The sequence below is a fragment of the Pelodiscus sinensis genome, chromosome 17 (genome assembly GCF_052426305.1).
Source record: "Pelodiscus sinensis isolate ZL-2025 chromosome 17, ASM5242630v1, whole genome shotgun sequence".
Taxonomy (NCBI): Eukaryota; Metazoa; Chordata; order Testudines; family Trionychidae; genus Pelodiscus; species Pelodiscus sinensis.
The window spans coordinates 20,371,796-20,389,711 of record NC_143068.1 but is presented as its reverse complement, the minus strand read 5'-3'; the positions used below and the strand labels follow the sequence as shown (position 1 = coordinate 20,389,711).

General features: G+C 40.2%; 1 protein-coding gene and 1 long non-coding RNA gene across 8 annotated transcripts in view; one reads left to right on the top strand and one right to left on the bottom strand.

Moving 5' to 3' along the window:
• The window catches only part of LOC149523463 (uncharacterized), a 153,979-nt gene that overhangs the window by 72,192 nt on the left and 63,871 nt on the right, over window positions 1-17,916 (top strand). The window contains exon 2 of the long non-coding RNA XR_016347033.1: window positions 4,432-4,504. This is a non-coding gene — a long non-coding RNA (uncharacterized LOC149523463). The remainder of the gene's footprint in view (window positions 1-4,431; window positions 4,505-17,916) is intronic.
• NFATC2 (nuclear factor of activated T cells 2) overlaps window positions 6,597-17,916 on the bottom strand; it is a 147,217-nt gene continuing 135,897 nt past the window's right edge. For all 7 annotated transcript variants that reach the window (XM_006129435.5, XM_006129436.5, XM_006129437.5 and 4 more), the window contains one exon: window positions 6,597-12,849. In XM_006129435.5, coding sequence (XP_006129497.1) covers window positions 12,794-12,849 — 56 coding nt within the window. In that variant the 3' untranslated portion in view covers window positions 6,597-12,793. The remainder of the gene's footprint in view (window positions 12,850-17,916) is intronic.

Here is a 17,916-nt window from a genome sequence, read left to right as displayed (position 1 = left end):
TGTACATGGCCAGCAGGAATTCTGATTTTTAGAACAGTTTGAATGAATGAATGAATGAATGAATGAATGAAATGAGAGAGAGAGAGACTTCAATACTAACGATGCAGTGAATGCTTTAGAGGGGTAGCCGAGTTAGTCTGTAACAGGAAAAACTTAAAAAACAACAAATAGTCTAGTAGCACCTTAAAAACTAACAAAACATGTAGATGGTATCATGAGCTTTTGTGGGCAAAACCCACTTCTTCAGGTGACCGGAGTAGGTTCACCAGCAGCCAGACTTCAAGGAGCAAGCAAGCGCTCCCTTGTCTTCTTTCGCCCACAGCTCTCTCCAGCAGGGCTGATCTGGGAAAGCTTGTAAATTCATAATCTGTTAAACCTGGATTGAGAAGCAAATTGGAGTCCAATATTTAGTCTAGTCTGAGGTGCTTGCTAGTGCTAATACAGTCAAGAGTTTGTGACTAATCCAGTACCCTATTTTCAATAGGTTATATAACACTGCTATAAAAATGTGCTTCAGCCAACTCTCAATATTAAAGCCCTCGGTTGACTAATAAAATAGCTTTTCCTTTCATGGAAGCAGTCATCTGTATTATTGGATATATTTAGAGCGTTGAAAGAGGATATGGGTCAAACCTAAGACCCAATAGTAAATCTAAGGAAAGTACCTTTCCTATCACTTTAGAAGTATTTTGACTCCAAATTTTTCTAGATGTGCATGTCTAAGTCTCTAGAAAAAAATGTCCATGCAAGTAGTAAACATGTTATCTATATAATAAATATGCAAGTATTCTGGAAAACAATGGGACAGTGTCCTTTTTGGTTCCTCCCAGGCTCACTCAGCAGTCTGTTACTATTGCGTCAATACAGGTACCATGTTATAGACTATTTCACTGCTTGCTACAAAGTTGGGATTGCATGATGTGACATAGGCCAAATATGAGTTCCTTTTATAAGTTAGCAGGGAAGGGTTTGATTGTAATAATAAACATCAGTAACAATCTGTTTTCCCTCCAAATAAACACCAAGGCTGCGTCTAGACTGGCAAGTTTTTCCGCAAATGCAGCTGCTTTTGCGGAAAAACTTGCCAGCTGTCTACACTGGCCACTTGAATTTCCGCAAGAACGCTGACGATCTCATATAAGATTGTCAGTGTTCTTGCGGAAATGTTATGCTGCTCCTGTTCGAGCAAAAGCCCTCTTGCGCAAATTCTTTTGCGCAAGAGGGCCAGTGTAGACAACGCGGTATTATTTTGCGCAAAAAAGCCCCGATGGCGAAAATGGCGATTAGGGCTTTCTTGCGCAAAACCGCGTCTAGATTGGCACGGATGCTTTTCCGCAAAAAGTGTTTATGCGGAAAAGCGTCCGTGCCAATTTAGATGCTCTTTTCCGCAAATGCTTTTAACGGAAAAACTTTTCCGTTAAAAGCATTTGCGGAAAATCATGCCAGTGTTGATGTAGCCCAACTGTGTTGAGTCAGTGCATGTGCTGGAGACTCTGTGAGAACCATAGCATTTGTCTGCATCTGGCTACCTCAGTATTAACGTATGTCCTATTTATATTTATTAGAACTCTGAGATTTGTCCCTTCTCTACCGTGATGGAATTTTCAGCCACGCCATTTGAATGCAGATCTAAATGAGTTCCAAGTGTAAAGGGATTCCTATCTAAAGCAGGGGTCTTAAACTCCTGGCCCATAGTCCAATTCTGGCTGGAGTGATTGCACAATCTGGCCCAGGACTCCTGGTGGGCTGGGGGAGGGACCTATCAATTACCAGCTCTAAGCCTCATCCCTTCCCTCCATCATCCCACCCTCTCCCTACCCTGATGGTGTTCTGTCCCCCGAGCAGGACAGTTTTTTGTATCACAAGGGGGACCTGGTGCTGCACACCAGCAGTGGTCATATCCCCACCTCACTTCCTGCAGTAGCAAGAGCCATGGGAGAAGTGAAGTGAGTGCTCGCTCCACTTCCCTATAGCTCCTTCAGCTACAATCACTCCAGCTGTGACTGGCCCATGCGGCCAGAGTTTGTGTGTCCTGATCTAGTATTTTAAATTCCGGCTTACGTCTCTGTATATTTCACTCTTTTCTAGTCTGCAACCAATAGGATAGCATACAATATTATTGTCCTGAAATATTATAATTTTCTTTCTTAATGTGTTAATTTTGATTTCTGTAGTCATCACATTTTTAGCAAATAAATCATGTGAGTTGCAACTTCTGAGATTTCCTACTAGTGTAAAATGTAAGTAAATAAAAATGGAAAAAAATAAATAACTGGAATGAATAGTTGACTCCTTCCAGAGTTACTCATGGGGCTTCATTATGGACTTGTCTTATTGGGTACAGTCAGAAAAGTTAACCAGAATGAAATAAAGATGTGAATTTAAAGTGGAGAATTCAACTGTATTAAACTCCTGCATGAAAAAACATCATTCAGAATAAATATCACCTTAATTCTGTTTCATTTCATTTTAGATTTAAGAGAACTTAAATTCGGAATAAGTGTCCGCACAAGTTTTCAGTGAAGTTTATATTCTCTGAGGGCAGACACTGTAGGCAATCACTAGGGCTTTGTCTACACTGCAGGGTTTTTGTGCAAGAAGCCCTTTGCGGAAGAGTTCTTGCACAAAAGTGCATCCAGACCTCAAAGCGTATTGAAAAGTGATGTGCTTTTGCGCAAGAGAGTGTCCACACTGCATGGACATTCTTGCACAAGAAAGCTCTGAAAGAGCATCTGTGCTTTTTCTGATAGGTGTTTCTTGCACAAAAACCCCTCCAGAGCATCCACACCTGCCTTTTTGCGCAAGAGCCATATCGCAAAAAGGAGTTATTCCTCGTGGCGCGAGGAATAACTTTACTGGCAAAAGCTCTCTGTTCTGTTGATTTTCTTGCACAAAAACGCACTTGAGGTGTGGATGCTCCGCCGTTTTTTGCGCAAAAACCTTATAGTGTAGACATAGCCTAAGAGTTTGTAGGAGAATTTCTGAGAGTCTTCCAAAAGGCTCCTCTTTATTGCTTCCTCTTTATTTAGCAGGGGAAGGGACCTACAGTACCTGGCTGCTATTCTATTTCAGAAACAAATTACAGTGCCCCTTGCAACTGAGTATATGGGATTGTGGAACCTAAGCTCTACCCATTTGTAGTCAGCAAGTAAGCAAGAACGTAGCACTTGCTTTCTCCTATGCTCTAGGGCCCAAGGTCTGGCTAATCTGTACACCGATTTTAGGATTTCTTCTTTCCCCTTATTCCCTTACATATGTGTGTTGTCAGAGATGCAATGGAATGCACTGATACCACAGCATGTGATCAGTTCTTTTCCCTTGATGTGCTGTCATCTTAATTGTGCTTTAGTTATATATCGAGAGCCTTTAAAAAATGGAAGTTATATAAACTGTTAATCAGACAGATGGACCAGGAAAGACCATCAAGCAATCAAGTTAGCATGGCAGTGGTGGAGAAATAGCCTTAACATAAGAAACTGTTAAAAACTTTAGTACGAGAAGGAATAGGAGCCTTATTAAAGATTAAAGAACTGATTTCTCTCCTTTCTTTTGTATCCAAAAGACTTCTGTGGTGTTATGATAGAAAAGAACCAGTGGTGAATAATTAAAACCCAAAATTGGCCTTGGAGTTCCAGTCTGAGAGTCAGCCTAGTCTGTCTCTCCCTCCAGTTTGCCAGGCACAGTGCTAGCAGATACTCCACATTGTTCCTCAGTAAGTCATGCCATTTCTAGTGATGGCATTAAGTTTAGTGAGAACTCAATATACACAAATGTAACAGACCAGGCATGCGCATTAGACAGAGCACAGTGCTTTTAAAAAACACCACCTCCTAATTATCCCCATTAGACACATACATGACTTTAGGACAGTGGATGGCAAGCCAGGTTCTGGGGCCCTGGCTCAGACTTTATTCAGCCTTTATTTGGGCAAAGCTCCCATTTAAGACAATGGAAGTTCTACTGGAGTAAAAACTGGGTCAGAGCCTCAGGATTCGGCCTGTGATTATGCAGCAGAAATCCCAAATTCGCCTCCCATGTAGCGGAAAGTGGCCTGCCAAGGACACTTGTACCCACATGCCCTTCAAAATCTCTCCTCTCTGACCCTGTGTGGGGCATGGTAATTTCAAGTAGCTTGGGGCATAAGAAGCTCCAGAGCTGTCCCTGGTTGTGGCAATTTAGCGCATCCTTTTCTTGGGCTGCTGGTAAAGACACAGATACATTAACTGGCCTGGCTTTCCAATTAACCTTAATTCACTCAGTGGGTGGTGAATGCCTAGGAGAAGAAAATTCTTTCTTGGTTTCCCCAAGAACTGGGAGAAAACATGTGCTTTGCGTGCATGGCTAGCATTGACATTACAGAGCAAAGAGAAATTAAAGTCAGAGCTGTCCAGTTCTAATTATTTTAAACCTGTGTGTGTTTGTATGTTACAGATTTCAGACTGCCTTCCCACTTTTGACATTGTGCCTGCGTGTTTTAGGCATGATCTCTTCTGTACTGGATGTGGTAAGCTAATTTGTTTTCATCATATGACCACAAAACTCGAATGGGGCTGAGTTAGCAGCAGCAGACACTGCTGTAGGTGGGTGGTCAGGGAAGAGAACAGATGGAACCAAAACCTATCCCTGCAATCAGCCAAAATGCAATCTCTTCTGGTATTAATACACTATACAGCAGCTAGGGGGTAGTGGGTAGCTGTGTGCTGGGTAGCTTTCGTCCCTAAGCTCAGATGAACCTAATGTCAGCCTTGCAAGGAAGAATACATGAAGAAGCCATCTTTCCCACTGTTCTAGTTGCCTTATAAACCTGCTTTTAATGAGCTTTTCTGCACATTTTGTATTGTAGTGAGGTTCATTGGTCTGTAATTCCCAGATTTATTACTAGTGTCTTTCCCAAAGATATGTAACATATTTACTTTCATCTCCCTTGAATAGTGGGGAGGTTGCATATTTTTGACAGTAACTCATGCCTTATCTACAAAAGAAAGTTTACAGCCACCCTCACCCCTCACAAAAATTTTTTAAAACCCTCAGCTGTTTTCTGTGCCAGCAGATATAACTTTTAGTTATGGTGGTTCCTATAGGCTTTTCTTTCCTTAACAAGTTTCTTGGTTGCTAATAAATGAAATGCCCTGCTTTTCTCATCCATGCAGGGTGAACTGGAAGATAGCCTCTCTTTCTCACATCTTCATGCTATCAAGGCTGTCATCATGTTGAGTGGGACCATGATAACTAATAAGATTTAAGAGGTTGTCTAGAATATATTTGCCAGGGGCCTTAGTGACAAACCATTTAAATTTAGTACAGTGAATGCAATGGTGCTGATAGGTTATTTATTATAGAACAAGACACTCATCATGATATATTTATATATTATGAGGCTGAAAGAGGCTTTTAATATGCAGTAAATATGTTTTTTGTCTAAATCTTGTATATATCACTATTTGCACAGTGGAGTAGGAGAGCTTGCAAATTACCACACTAGACTGACATGTTATTAGAAACACGCATCTTTCTTCCGTAGTATTTCCTTATTTTGCTACCAAAAGAAATTTAACTAAAAGTATAATGGCGCAGGGGCATAAATGATCTGATTTAAACCTACAAAATCCAGGAGGATTACAGTTAAAAATGAAAATTTGTCGTAGATGGAAAGGTTCTGTTTTGGGCCCAACCTATGTATTTAAGCTCAGGTGCTCACATTTTCAGCCTTAACTGGAATTTTGAGGTTAAGTTGTTTGCATTTTTCTGTCACTGAATACAGCTAAAATTCTGTGTTCAATGTATTTGCTCATCATAAAATGTTCCCTGTGGCCAGTAACAGCTTCTTTGTTGGCTAAGCTTGTCTGTTTTATGGGCTTCCCAGCCTTCATACAGTGTAGTGGGAGTTAAAAACTTCCACATGGTTCATGCTCTGAGGCATTTGTGAATAAGCAAAGCATTTGCTTCTAGGTCCAACAAATGCACTGAATATGGTTTGAATTTTCTGTTTTTAAATGCAAAGGATAATATTGATTTTGTTAAGGTAAATATCTTTAATCGTATGCTGCATAAACTCAACTGTTACCCAGAGATAATGGGTTTTCTGGGCATCCTTCCAGCACAGCAGTCTGAAAAATGTACCTTTTAGTGTGTCCAGAAAAGAACTGCAGAGTTGGGATTTAGATGAACACAAATTAAATGGAGCACATCCCCAATAACAGTAAATTGTGTATATGAATACTTTGCTCAAATGGAAATTAAATTTATTCAATTCCATAATTTTCTCCAGAGCAGCTGTTAATTTGGCCTGTTTGGTTCTTAATAGGAAAAGAGAAAATGACTGTTGAGAGCTAAGGATGGATTTTCTTGTTTCTTTTTACTATGTGATGCAATCTGATCTACAGAAACCGAGAAGACATTGATTCAAAGGGACACTGAGTAATACCTAGTTTGCAAACAATGGTGCTGATTCTGAAATCCTTCCTCAAACCAGCTTGCCTAAAGAGTAGCACTAAAGCAGTCTCATTGGGCTTATTAAGAAGAGTGAAAGTTACGAGATGAGGCCTAATTATTGTACATACAGGTATTTAAAAATACACACACACACATGCCACAGATGTTGTTCTTTGATTTATTGCTAAATTATCATAGTACAAGCTATATAAAATATTTTACAGAGAGGAAAAATCATTGAATTGGAGGTTAATAATGTTTTGCATAGGAATGTGTGTGGATATAAGCCGCTCTTCACGTTTTAAACTTAGATTTTTGTGCCAGCAATTTAACAGTAAAATGTCTGTTTGAAAGTCATTTGCTTACATGAGTTGAGTGTCTCCATTTAATGCTGAGTGTTTGCAGAACATAGAGACTGAGACTTGAGCAGCAAGCCTGGGAATATGGGGATTACCAGCAATGGTTATTTTTAATTGATTTACTTATTGCCCAATTATGCCATCCTTACTGACACTGAATAATACTTGACTTCACCCATTGGATTACTCATGCACTAATGAGCAACTGCTCATCTTGAGTATATGCATTGCAGTTTAGTCCTTAATACTTAATACAGATATATGGATTGATTGGAAACCCAGTATATTCCACATAGCATCTGTATAAATCATTATTGCTGGAATCCTCTAGCAGTTTTAGGGGAGTTAGAGAAGGAAACTCAAAATATAAACTTTGTCCCTGCTTGCCCCTCATTGGCAGTCTATATGATTGTACACAGCTACAAGCACCTGCTTTTGAAACTTTATTGCAGCATTGGTTAGGTACCAGTTTATTTCTTTAGATTACACACAAGGAAAACTTGTAAAAAATAGATAAAACAAATCTTACATAGTCTGTAATAAGATGATTGATACTGGTTAAGCAAATTGTTATCATCTGGCATTCACTGGGATTACACAGTAGCACACAGGTAAGAGAAAGGTATGCTAACTTCATGTGAAATGTTCAAAGGTGTGGATATTTCATATTGTATTAAGAGCTCATTGGTGTCTATCCATGTTCATGTCTGATGGCAAACTAACTGCTTTCAAATTACATGTGTGAAATCATGGACCATACAAAAACACTCACAAATTCCATAGGAAACAATAAGTAACTGAGTTTTAGAAATCTGTGGTCCACTTTTTCTAAACCCAATGTAGCCACCTCTCCTAAGTCATAAGCACAAACTGTGTAAATAACAAACATTCAATGTCAAGTCTAATTTGAGCCACCAGAGAATAGAAAATGTGTCAAATCAAGTGGTACTTGACTCAATTTTATATCTTAAATGTAGGCAGACATTAATTGTTCTGTGATAAATAACAATTTGGAAAGTAATTCAGGGGAAAACAAGTCACATTGAAGTTCTTTGAAAAAGAGTGTGTTAAGAAACATGTGTGAAGTCTTTGGAATACTTATCAACTACCAACTTGAAATCATTTCTCTTACAAGGAAAAATTTCAATAGCAAATTCATAGAGAAATTAATCCACATGGAAAAATACAAAACAATCCTTTATAAATACTATTTCTAATGCAAAAGATGTTGCATATTTGGGGTAGATAAAAAGCATAAACACTTTTATTTTTTAAGATATGGATTATAAAATATATTAAAAACATGCTAGCTAATTTTGAGAACTGTTTTAGATATATTATCAAGCAGCAGCATTTTTATACAATAGAGAATAACATAGTACTGTCTTTGGAAATATACTACATTCAGAAAATGGTGTATTCCTACAGGAAGAATGGAAGTAATACATATTTACATGGATACAAATAAAGCAAGTGCAAAAAATGGCTCTTCTACATTCTTTCTACCAATAAAAACACTTTCAATAGACACTTTCAATCCACTGCTGCTGTTCAGATCTTCCATTTTGCTCATTCTCATGGAGAAAAACAAAACCAGGCTGCATATTTCATTACAAATCTCGTCACAAGCAATCACTCCCCTGGCAAACTTACTTACAACATTTGTAACTGACCAAAAAAATCTTCCTTGTAGCTGTCAACCCCCATTACTCTTTCAGATTATTTACGTATCTAGAATGATTATTTAGTTTTATGTATTTATATAATTGATGCAACAGTTTATAGGAGCTCATCCTGTAATTTAGAGTCAAAGCTATGATGGAAAAGTGTGGGTGAATAAAAGGCAGCTAAACGAACTTTGAGTTACAATGAGCCCCATGTACTTAACATGGTATAACATTGATGGAAAATGCATTAGAGTTGTTCACCTTGCATTCAGTACATTTGGAGGGCCTTTGGTACAATAGCAGGAAGGCACTGTGGTGAAACATTCAGATAACTGAGGAAAGACAGAATTTCCTCATGTGCAAATATGGCTATTTTCCAGATAAAGTGAGAACAAATTACTCACAAATGCTATTAACTCTTCCAAGGTGAATCAAATGTTTCTTCAGAGAGAGCAAGAGAGCAATGTTTATTTATGTAACAATATTAATACTGGAAAACCACTGCTCAGCAAGAAAATAATTTAGTACTATGTATTTTGAACCTATTCAGCATAGCTATAACATTTTTAAGAGACAAAAATGCATAACTCTGTTAGGATCCTCCCTTTCTCCAGAAATAAATATGAAGTTGGTTAAGACTATATTATTTATCAAATGATTTGCATATAAAATGATGAAAAGCAGATACAGTAGCATAGGCAGATGTCATGTAGCTGTAAATAAAACCACTAAAATGTAGTCTAAATTATATACATGTTTGAAGAGCCTTGATTCTTTAGCTGACACCATGCAGGTTCAGGGATCTGTCCGTTTGGTGCCAGTTTCAGGACTGCAACCCAACTATAGAACATATGTGTGTATAGGAACATACACAAACACATCTAAAAGTTAATTAGCTATGTCTTAAACTTAGGAAGAAAAGCATTTCTTTTCATCCAGCTTAATGCAAGCAGCAGTAGAACCCCTGAAGCCATAAAATTACTATCCCATCCTACACAGCTTAGGTCTTGAAGGAAAATGTAAGATCAATGGATTTAAAAATAAAAACAAGCCTTCCACCAAGATTTGAGAGAGAGCATATTGATCAGGCAGATCCTACAGTGAGATGTCAGTGGGTGTCCCACTGTAAGGATCAAAGTGTTAGTTTCTGTATGGTTTATACATTTATGGCTCTTGGTAAGATGAGTCTAATAGATAAAATGGGGAAATGATTCGGGATACTCAAATGATAATTTCGGGGCAGTGCCAAAACATCGAGTCACGCTTAATGGGAACACATGTACCCTGATTTCACATTTCATTTGGGTAATTGTATGTTGATATAACCAAGGTTCCTACTGGATTTGTGTGTGCAATTACCCCTCTACTTATCCAAGTCAGAGGTGCACTGGTCTCTATAATGCTGTTGAAAACCTGTCCCTTCTTGGGGTTTTATTTTTAGACTATCACCTAATAGGTTGCAGTGTTTTTGTAGAACATGTCATCTAGCCAATTTATTGTGTAAACCACAATAAATAATTAGTTCACATACTTCTTTGTGCTGCTTATTAAAATCCAACAAAAAGAGAGTCCATATGGGGAAAAGTCTGCCAAGTAATTTTTATGGTACTTTTTAAATATTTCTATGCCCAAATTGTGTGAAACTGGAATCCTTTGGATTGGACACTTGTTTAAGTAAAGTCAGCTGAAATAAACAACTTGTGGAAGATGACTTAATTTCTTGAGAGCCAAGACAATTCAAAACAATGGGATGTTATCCCTGGTACTTTATCTGTCTTTAAAAGAGCAGGAGGGCTAGAATATCTTGTGGTACACGGCATCATTATAGCAATACATTCAAATAGAGTCTCAGAGAAAATTAAACATGTTAAAAACATACCATGTAAAGTTCTTGAAAAATATAAAATAATTCCACTATATCTAGGTAATTTTTAATTAATTATATGCAAAGCTCTAGGCTTGCTCCCAAGGAAGCCAATGACAAAAAAGTCTATTGAATTCATTGGGCACAGGTATTAATTACTGATGGAGCATGTGTAGCTAGGTAAATGAATGGCAGAGTGAAACATTGTGGCTGGAAGAATTGTGTGATAGTCACATATAGTATTTCTGAAAAGGTATATGATTTTACCCATTAGCAAAATTCTGATTTCAAATACTCCAAAGATCCCAAGTTGTGTAAGACCCAAGATTTTGATTGTGATATATACTAACTCTCTCCAAGATAGATTTCCATAGCTTAAGGGATAGAATTTAGTGGCAGAAAATATATATTTTTCACTATACTCATGAAGAACAGTTGTGCCAAACCCTGTGTTTATACTGGGCGAAAGGAGATGGTAGCTGCACTTATTTTTCTTGCAGCATTGGGAAAGCATGCTATGGATGTTCTGCTGATCTAATATTTTCCTACAACCTAATTCATGCTGTCACCATGTAGACATGGGTACTCTCAATCTTTGCTTTGAAACCCTTGAGTCTTTAGCTAGTGTGCCTTCTAGAGTGATCCCTAGCATGGCAAATTTCCTACTAACACCCTTAAGGATATTGATTTCATTAATTTAACAAAAGATTATTACATATTTGCAGCAATATTATGGTTAGCCCTTACTGTATTTATATTATCCATGTATGACATCTTTTTTATCTTGTCAGGAAAGCAATAACACACTAAAAATGAAAAGCATGAAACTTGATAAGCTTACTAACTGTACAACTGCAAACAGCAAATATTATCTGTATTCTGCTTCTTATTGTGATTAGCTTTCATGAGTACAATATATTCCAACTATGTGTTTGCAATAGTAGTCGTACATAGCTAACTTTTTAGACTACTAAGGAAGTTAAGCCTTTCTGTAAATTGCTACTGGTTTTTCAAAGCAAAAGAAAAAAAAGACAGGTAAAAGTGTGTGTCTTCTTTTAGATGTAATTACTTTCCCCTGCAGCTTGCGTGGTTAAATGTTGTGGCTTCTAAATGAGAGCAGATATGAATTGTAGATAGGTTCTACATGAAAATAAACAGCAGTACTTTATAGTATAAAAATATTAAAAACTGTCAGTGTATTGGCTAACCACTAATTTGGGTCAATCACAAAGTCTTTTCACGGGCATAAGTCTGCTTAAATTTGTAACTCCAATAGATTGGGCTATACATTAGAAATTTTTGATTGCTCTTTTAAATTAATTATCTTTAAGCATCCCTCTCCTTCAAAGGCACATCTGCTCTGATTCAAAAACAGCAAAGAAAGTCCTGAATTTAAGTGGCAACTACAGTTGGTGTGACACAGTCAGGAAATCTGGGTTCTGTTCCCAGATCAGACTGAGAGTTGGTCTACTTTTAAACGTCGACATGCTCTGAGCACCATAATGATGCTGACCTAACCTCTAGGATAGAGTTTTAAGGAAGAATTCTTCCATCAACCTAGTTACTGTCCCTAGGAGAGGTAGATTACCTACAGCAATGGAAAAACATCTTCCATCAATGTAGCACCCTTATGGCCGGTCTGCACTAACCCCCGCCATCACTCCAATCTGTGTGACTTCTCACACAAATAGCGTAGCTGAAGTCGATGTTCTTAACGTGGCATCTTGCGTACAGTAAGGTTGGTGGGGGCTGCGCTCTTGTCAACGCAGACTACTTTTCTCATCCTGGTGGAGTACCAGCATTGACGGGGCGAGGGCTCAGAGATCGATTTATCACATCTAAGCAGAAGCAATAAATCAACTGCCAGTGAATCAATCGCTACAGCATCAATCCCTGGCATAGTGGAGACAAGGCCATAGCGTAGATGTGGCCTGGCTTGTGCAAGTCACTGCTTTAGTTGCACCCATTGATAATATTGGGAATAAGAATATGTACCCTGTGTTTGTAAAGGGCTTTGAGATCTGGATGGAAAGATGCAGCTATTTAAATGCAAAGTGTTATTAATATTATATGAAATGCAGGCACTCCTTCTACCCTTATTTCCCATCTCCATCTATTTAAGTGCTAATATATGATTCCATTTGGTGTAGCACAGAGCTCTGGAGTGACGCCTTTCTTCTCCCTTATTATTATGATACAGATATTTTTGCAGCAGGCAAGACGCTATCATGTTATATGAGAACAATACAATCTTTGGACTAAAGGAAGGGTGTCCTTTTGATGTTTACAGAGAGAGGTGGCTAGTTGCTTAGTCAAGGCTGTCAGCTTGATGCCAATACATTGTTCCTTTCATTGAATCGGTGCCTTGAGATGAGCCATTAAGGAAGCAGGAGGTTGAAGGGGCAGTGGAAGGATCTAAACAGGTCAGTTATGGAAGGATTCAGTAAAAGTTGTCTCACAATTCTCTTCTTCTACGTCTGATTTCTGGCAGGGAGTCCAGAAAACTCCTTCCTGATAATTTCATTAACTGTGAAATAAAAAAGGGAACAAGATTTAGCATGTTCTTAAAGTGATGGGAAGCCAAAGCAACCCCTAGCACAGAGCTCAGTTTCTAACTGGATCACCAAAATGTGCACATGTTTAACTCTGTAACCACATGCTCTTATTTGCTTTAATCTTTGTCCTGTCCATACTGGTTAACTCCATTTGTTGCATCATATCTAAACTAGGGCTTGATTCTGCAAACACTTATGGGTGTAGTTCTAGATACTGGCATGCTATTTACTATCCTGGACTATGCCTACTTGAAAGTGGTCACTGGATTGTCTCTTTAGATGGTAAACATTTTGGGACAACATCCATGTATTGCTGTTTTTCTAGAGTGTTCAGCACATGTCAAGAACTATAAAACCAGAATAGCATTTTGCACCCTGTGATCATGCATTTGATGTCCCTTGCAAAAATAATTCTTTTCTTGCTTCATAGACAAAAAGTCCCAAAGAGTCAGTGGATATTAACATGCTTACCAAGATGAAATAAAAGTGATGTACCAGATTTTGAGAGGTGCATTTTTACACATGCCAAACTTGTCTGCTTGCATTGAAAATTCTGTGCATGTATATTATATGCAAAAATATTTTTCTGAAAATTGGACCTTAACCTATTTGTGACAGCATATTTTTCTTTATACCACAAAAGTACAAATTTAATGTTCTATGCTTCTTCGTGCATTTATTACTCCTGATATTGTGTGCTAGTGATTAATAATAAAGCGCAACATAATGTATTAGCGTGCTCACTTCTTGCTCTTCTATGCAAAAACCCCAAACAACATTATGTGTTGTCATATACAGTTGAACCTCAGATTTATGAGCATCTCAGGAAGAGAGGTCATTCATAACTCTGAAATGCTCATAACTCTGAAGAAAACTTTATGACTGTGCTTTCAAAAGTACACCTGAGCATTGGTATTGCTTAATTCAGCTTTGAAAATGTACTATGCAAAAGAAAAAAAATCCCTTTTTAAAATAGCTTACGTTTAACAGTATTATATTTGTCTGTGATTGACTAGTCAACTTGTAACTCTGCATTCATAACCCTGGGGTTCTATTCTAGTATGCAGTGTTGTAGCTGTGTCAGTCCCCAGATGTCAGGTAGTCTCTTTTATTCAACCTACTTCTGCTGGTGAGAGAAACAAGCTTTCAAGTTTACAAATTGCTTTTTGTCAGGTCTGGAAAATTATTTCCATAAAGTTCTTATTGGGGCATTTAGTGCACTGCAGGAGGTACCCCCAAATAATAGGCACATGTAACACCTACAGATTTGAAAGGTATGTTGTGGAGGTGTTGATACGGCTGCTGTATCAGTTGTTCTGGCCGGGTCTCATGCTGCTTTGAGTTATCTCCTAGTGCATGGGGAGCTTTCTTCTGATGGTGAGGCTGATGCAGTTGGGGAGCTGTCTGAAGGCCAGAAGAGGGGAATGGTTTTCCTGGATTCCCTCTTTTCAGACCTTTCAACAGGGGGCAAAGGAGGCAACTGCCCAGGGGCCCAGCAATTCAATACTACTGCAGAAGCAGCAGTGGCCTGAGCCCGGGCTTTTTAATCACCACTGGAACGCCACGCAGTACACTCAGGCATACTTCTGTCCCAGGCCTGCAACTGCCCTCCTGCCTTGTCTGTCAGCCTGGTGAGTCTGTAAGCCCCACTGCCTTTTCTGATATTCAGAATCCCCTACCCTCCCAACTCAGAAATCCCTCCACACACTAAGACATACCTACTCAAAGCAGCATCAGACCCTGCCAGAACAACTAATGCAAAACCTACAGCCATATCTTCACTGCCAAAATGGAGACAATGAACAGCCATCTCATTTGGAGGCGACGATACCTGATTTGTGTCTGGCACAGCAATTGTGTGTGCATATTTTTGCCAGAATTTGCTATTTGTGGAGTCAGTTTAAGCTGTCAGAATCATGGCAGTTGCACATGCAAATAAGGTGCACACTTATAAAGATATGGGCTTCTCAGTCAATTTTGGTATATTCTTGTTGATAACCAAACATTCAGAACTTTAGAAGCCCAGATCTATGATCAAACCTATTTCAACTGTGCAACTTGTATGCTCACAATAGAAAATACAATATTCATTTTTGCATGCAGTTACTGGAGATGCATTGCAGATCAATTAATCCAGAACACCAAATCCAAATTCTCTACTTGCCCCAGATCTTGGGAGAAAATTCAGAATTAGATCCATTTCCATATCCAAATGGGCCCATCTCTAATTGTTTTTACAACCATGGGCATGCTTTCTTGTATGGGGACTCAGAATAGCCATTTGAATTTTATTGGAACTTAGGGTACGTCTACACTACAACGTTAATTCGAACTAACTTAGTTCGAATTAGTTAATTCGAACTAAGCTAATTCGAACTAACGCATCCAGACTAAAAAACTAGTTCGAATTAGCGTTTTGCTAATTCGAACTAGCATGTCCACATTAAGTGGACCCTGAACCAGGCTTAAGGATGGCTGGAAGCAGTGCCGGCAGGGCATCAGAGGAGGACTTAGAGCGTGGAGATGCTGTCTCAGGCTAGCCGAGGGCTGTGCTTAAAGGGTCCTGATCCCCACCCCGGACAGACAGTTCTCAGGGGTGTCCTGCTTGCAAAGAAGTCCTGGCTTGGATTGCCCGGACTACCCACACTGGGCACATCACAGCACTCGGCCATTAGCCCGGCTGCACTTGCCGCAGGCTGCCATCTGGGGAGAGGGGACAATTGGGGGGCTGCAGGAGAGGTTCCACCCCCAGAAGCCCGCAGAGCCAGCCCAGTCCTCCCCATCGGGGGCTCGTACCCCATTCCTCCCTCACCTCCTTCCACTTACCCTTCCCTAGCCCCTCTTCTTGATGTACAAAATAAAGGACAATTGTGTTCAAAAATGGAATCTGTCTTTATTGAACAAAACTGGGGGAGACTGGGAAAAGGAGGTGGGAGAGGGGAAGAGAGAGGGTGGGAGAGGGTAGGGCAACTAAAATATTCAGGGGTTGGGAACAGGTCCCATATGAAGAGAGGCTAAAGAGACTGGGACTTTTCAGCTTAGAAAAGAGGAGACGGAGGGGGGACAGGATAGAGGTCTCTAAAAGCAGGAGTTGGGTGGAGAGGGTGCATACAGAAAAGTTCTTCATTAGTTCCCATAAAGAAAGACTAGAGGACACCAAAGAAAGGAATGGCTAGCAGGCTTCAAACGAATAACAGAAAGTTGTTCTTCACAAAGCAAAGAGTCAACCTGTGGAACTCCTTGCTGCAGGAGGCTGTGAAGGCTACAACTAGAACAGAGTTTAAAGGGAAGTGAGATCAAGTCATGGAGGTTGGGTCCATGGACTGGTATTAGCCGGGGGTAGGAGTGGTCTCCCTGCCCAAGATTTGTGCAAGGCTGGAGAGGGATGGCACGAGACAAATGGCTTGGTCACTGTCTTCGGTCCATCCCCTCCAGGGTCCCTAGGGTTGGCCGCTGTCGGCAAACAGGCTACTGGGCTAGATGGACCTTTGGTCTGACCCAGGACGGCCATTGTAAGCTCAGGGCTCAGGGTCGGGGGTCTCAGTGGACCACCTTGATTTTCATGCACACCTGCTCCTGGGTGGCCAGGCTGGCAGCTCTCCTGCCCTAGCCGGCCACTTTCCTGTGCCTAGTGCGGAGGTCGTGGACGAGGTCCACGATGTCCTCACTAGCCCAGGCGGGTGCCCACCTCTTGCGGTCCCGGGCAAGCTCCCGGGAGCCGCCACCCTGGTCCCGGGAAGAGGGGGAGGGCTGGGGGGCATCAGGTGGGTGGCTCGATCCATGCCAGGTGCAGGGTCTGCTGGCTGGGGCCGGGAGGGGGGCAATAGAGTTTCCCTGGTGTTGGCCAGAGTGGCCACCAGGAAAACCTGGGGAGGGCTAGCCTCCCACTAGTTCGAATTAAGGGGCTACACACCCCTTAATTCGAACTAGCTAGTTCGAACTAGGCTTAATCCTCGTAAAATGAGGTTTTCCTAGTTCGAACTAAGCACTCCGCTAGTTCGAATTAAATTCAAACTAGCGGAGCGCTAGTGTAGCGGCTGTTAAAGTTAGTTCGAACTAACGTCCATTAGTTCGAACTAACTTTGTAGTGTAGACATACCCTTATTCTCTTAAAACAGTATGAATCCTCTGCCCCAAGCCACTGTACAGAAAGAAAGAGAGGCAGAGAGACAGAATGGCAGACACCAGTTCAGGAAAGAACTTATGTGCATGCTTAATTACTCTATCTGAATAAGGAGATGCTTTTCCGAAGCGGGCCTACAAAGAGATAGAAATACATGGACCCCTTCTTAATCAATTAGCGAATGAATTGAACAGCAGAATAAACATTCCGTGCCATATGTTAATGTTCTGTAGCAAATGAACCTCTTAAGGGCAAGGACTGCTTAAAAGGTGCAGTGCCAATGTAACAAACTAACTGGAGTTTCATACAATAATAGTGACCCTCTGGGAAAAATACATGTAGGATATAGTGATCTGTGCTTTCTGCTATAGCTGGGATTTGGACTCCCTAAATTCTACTCACGCCATGCAACAGAACAGTAGTAAGTTCAATGCATTCAGGGCTCCTACCCCTCAGTGCACCGAAATTCCACTGGCAGTACAGCTAAGAATGTAGCCTTCTTCCTAATTCCAGTCAGGATATGCTTTTACATGCCTGACCTCGCTTTGATTGGTGGAGGCGCCTACTGAAAAGCAGCGGCATGCCAGAAAAAACTATTATACAGTGAAGGGAACTTTTACCATCTCCGCATGCTTAAACTTCCACTTGCCACATCTTATGTCAGCTTCTGCTCATAACCACTTGTGCAAGTTCAGAGAAACGACTCTACAACTGAAGGTTATTTGATCTATTGTGGTTCAGAGGCTTTGCAGTGCAATCGAGCAGCCAGTGGGAGGTGAGATTGCTCTAGTTTCATGCAAAATCTACTTAGGCTCAGCTTAAAGGACTTCCTGTTTTCTCTACCAAGGAAATGAGAGGAGCAGATCTTCAATGGAAATTTTTCATAGCCTCTGACTACTAAAAATAGCACTGAGGT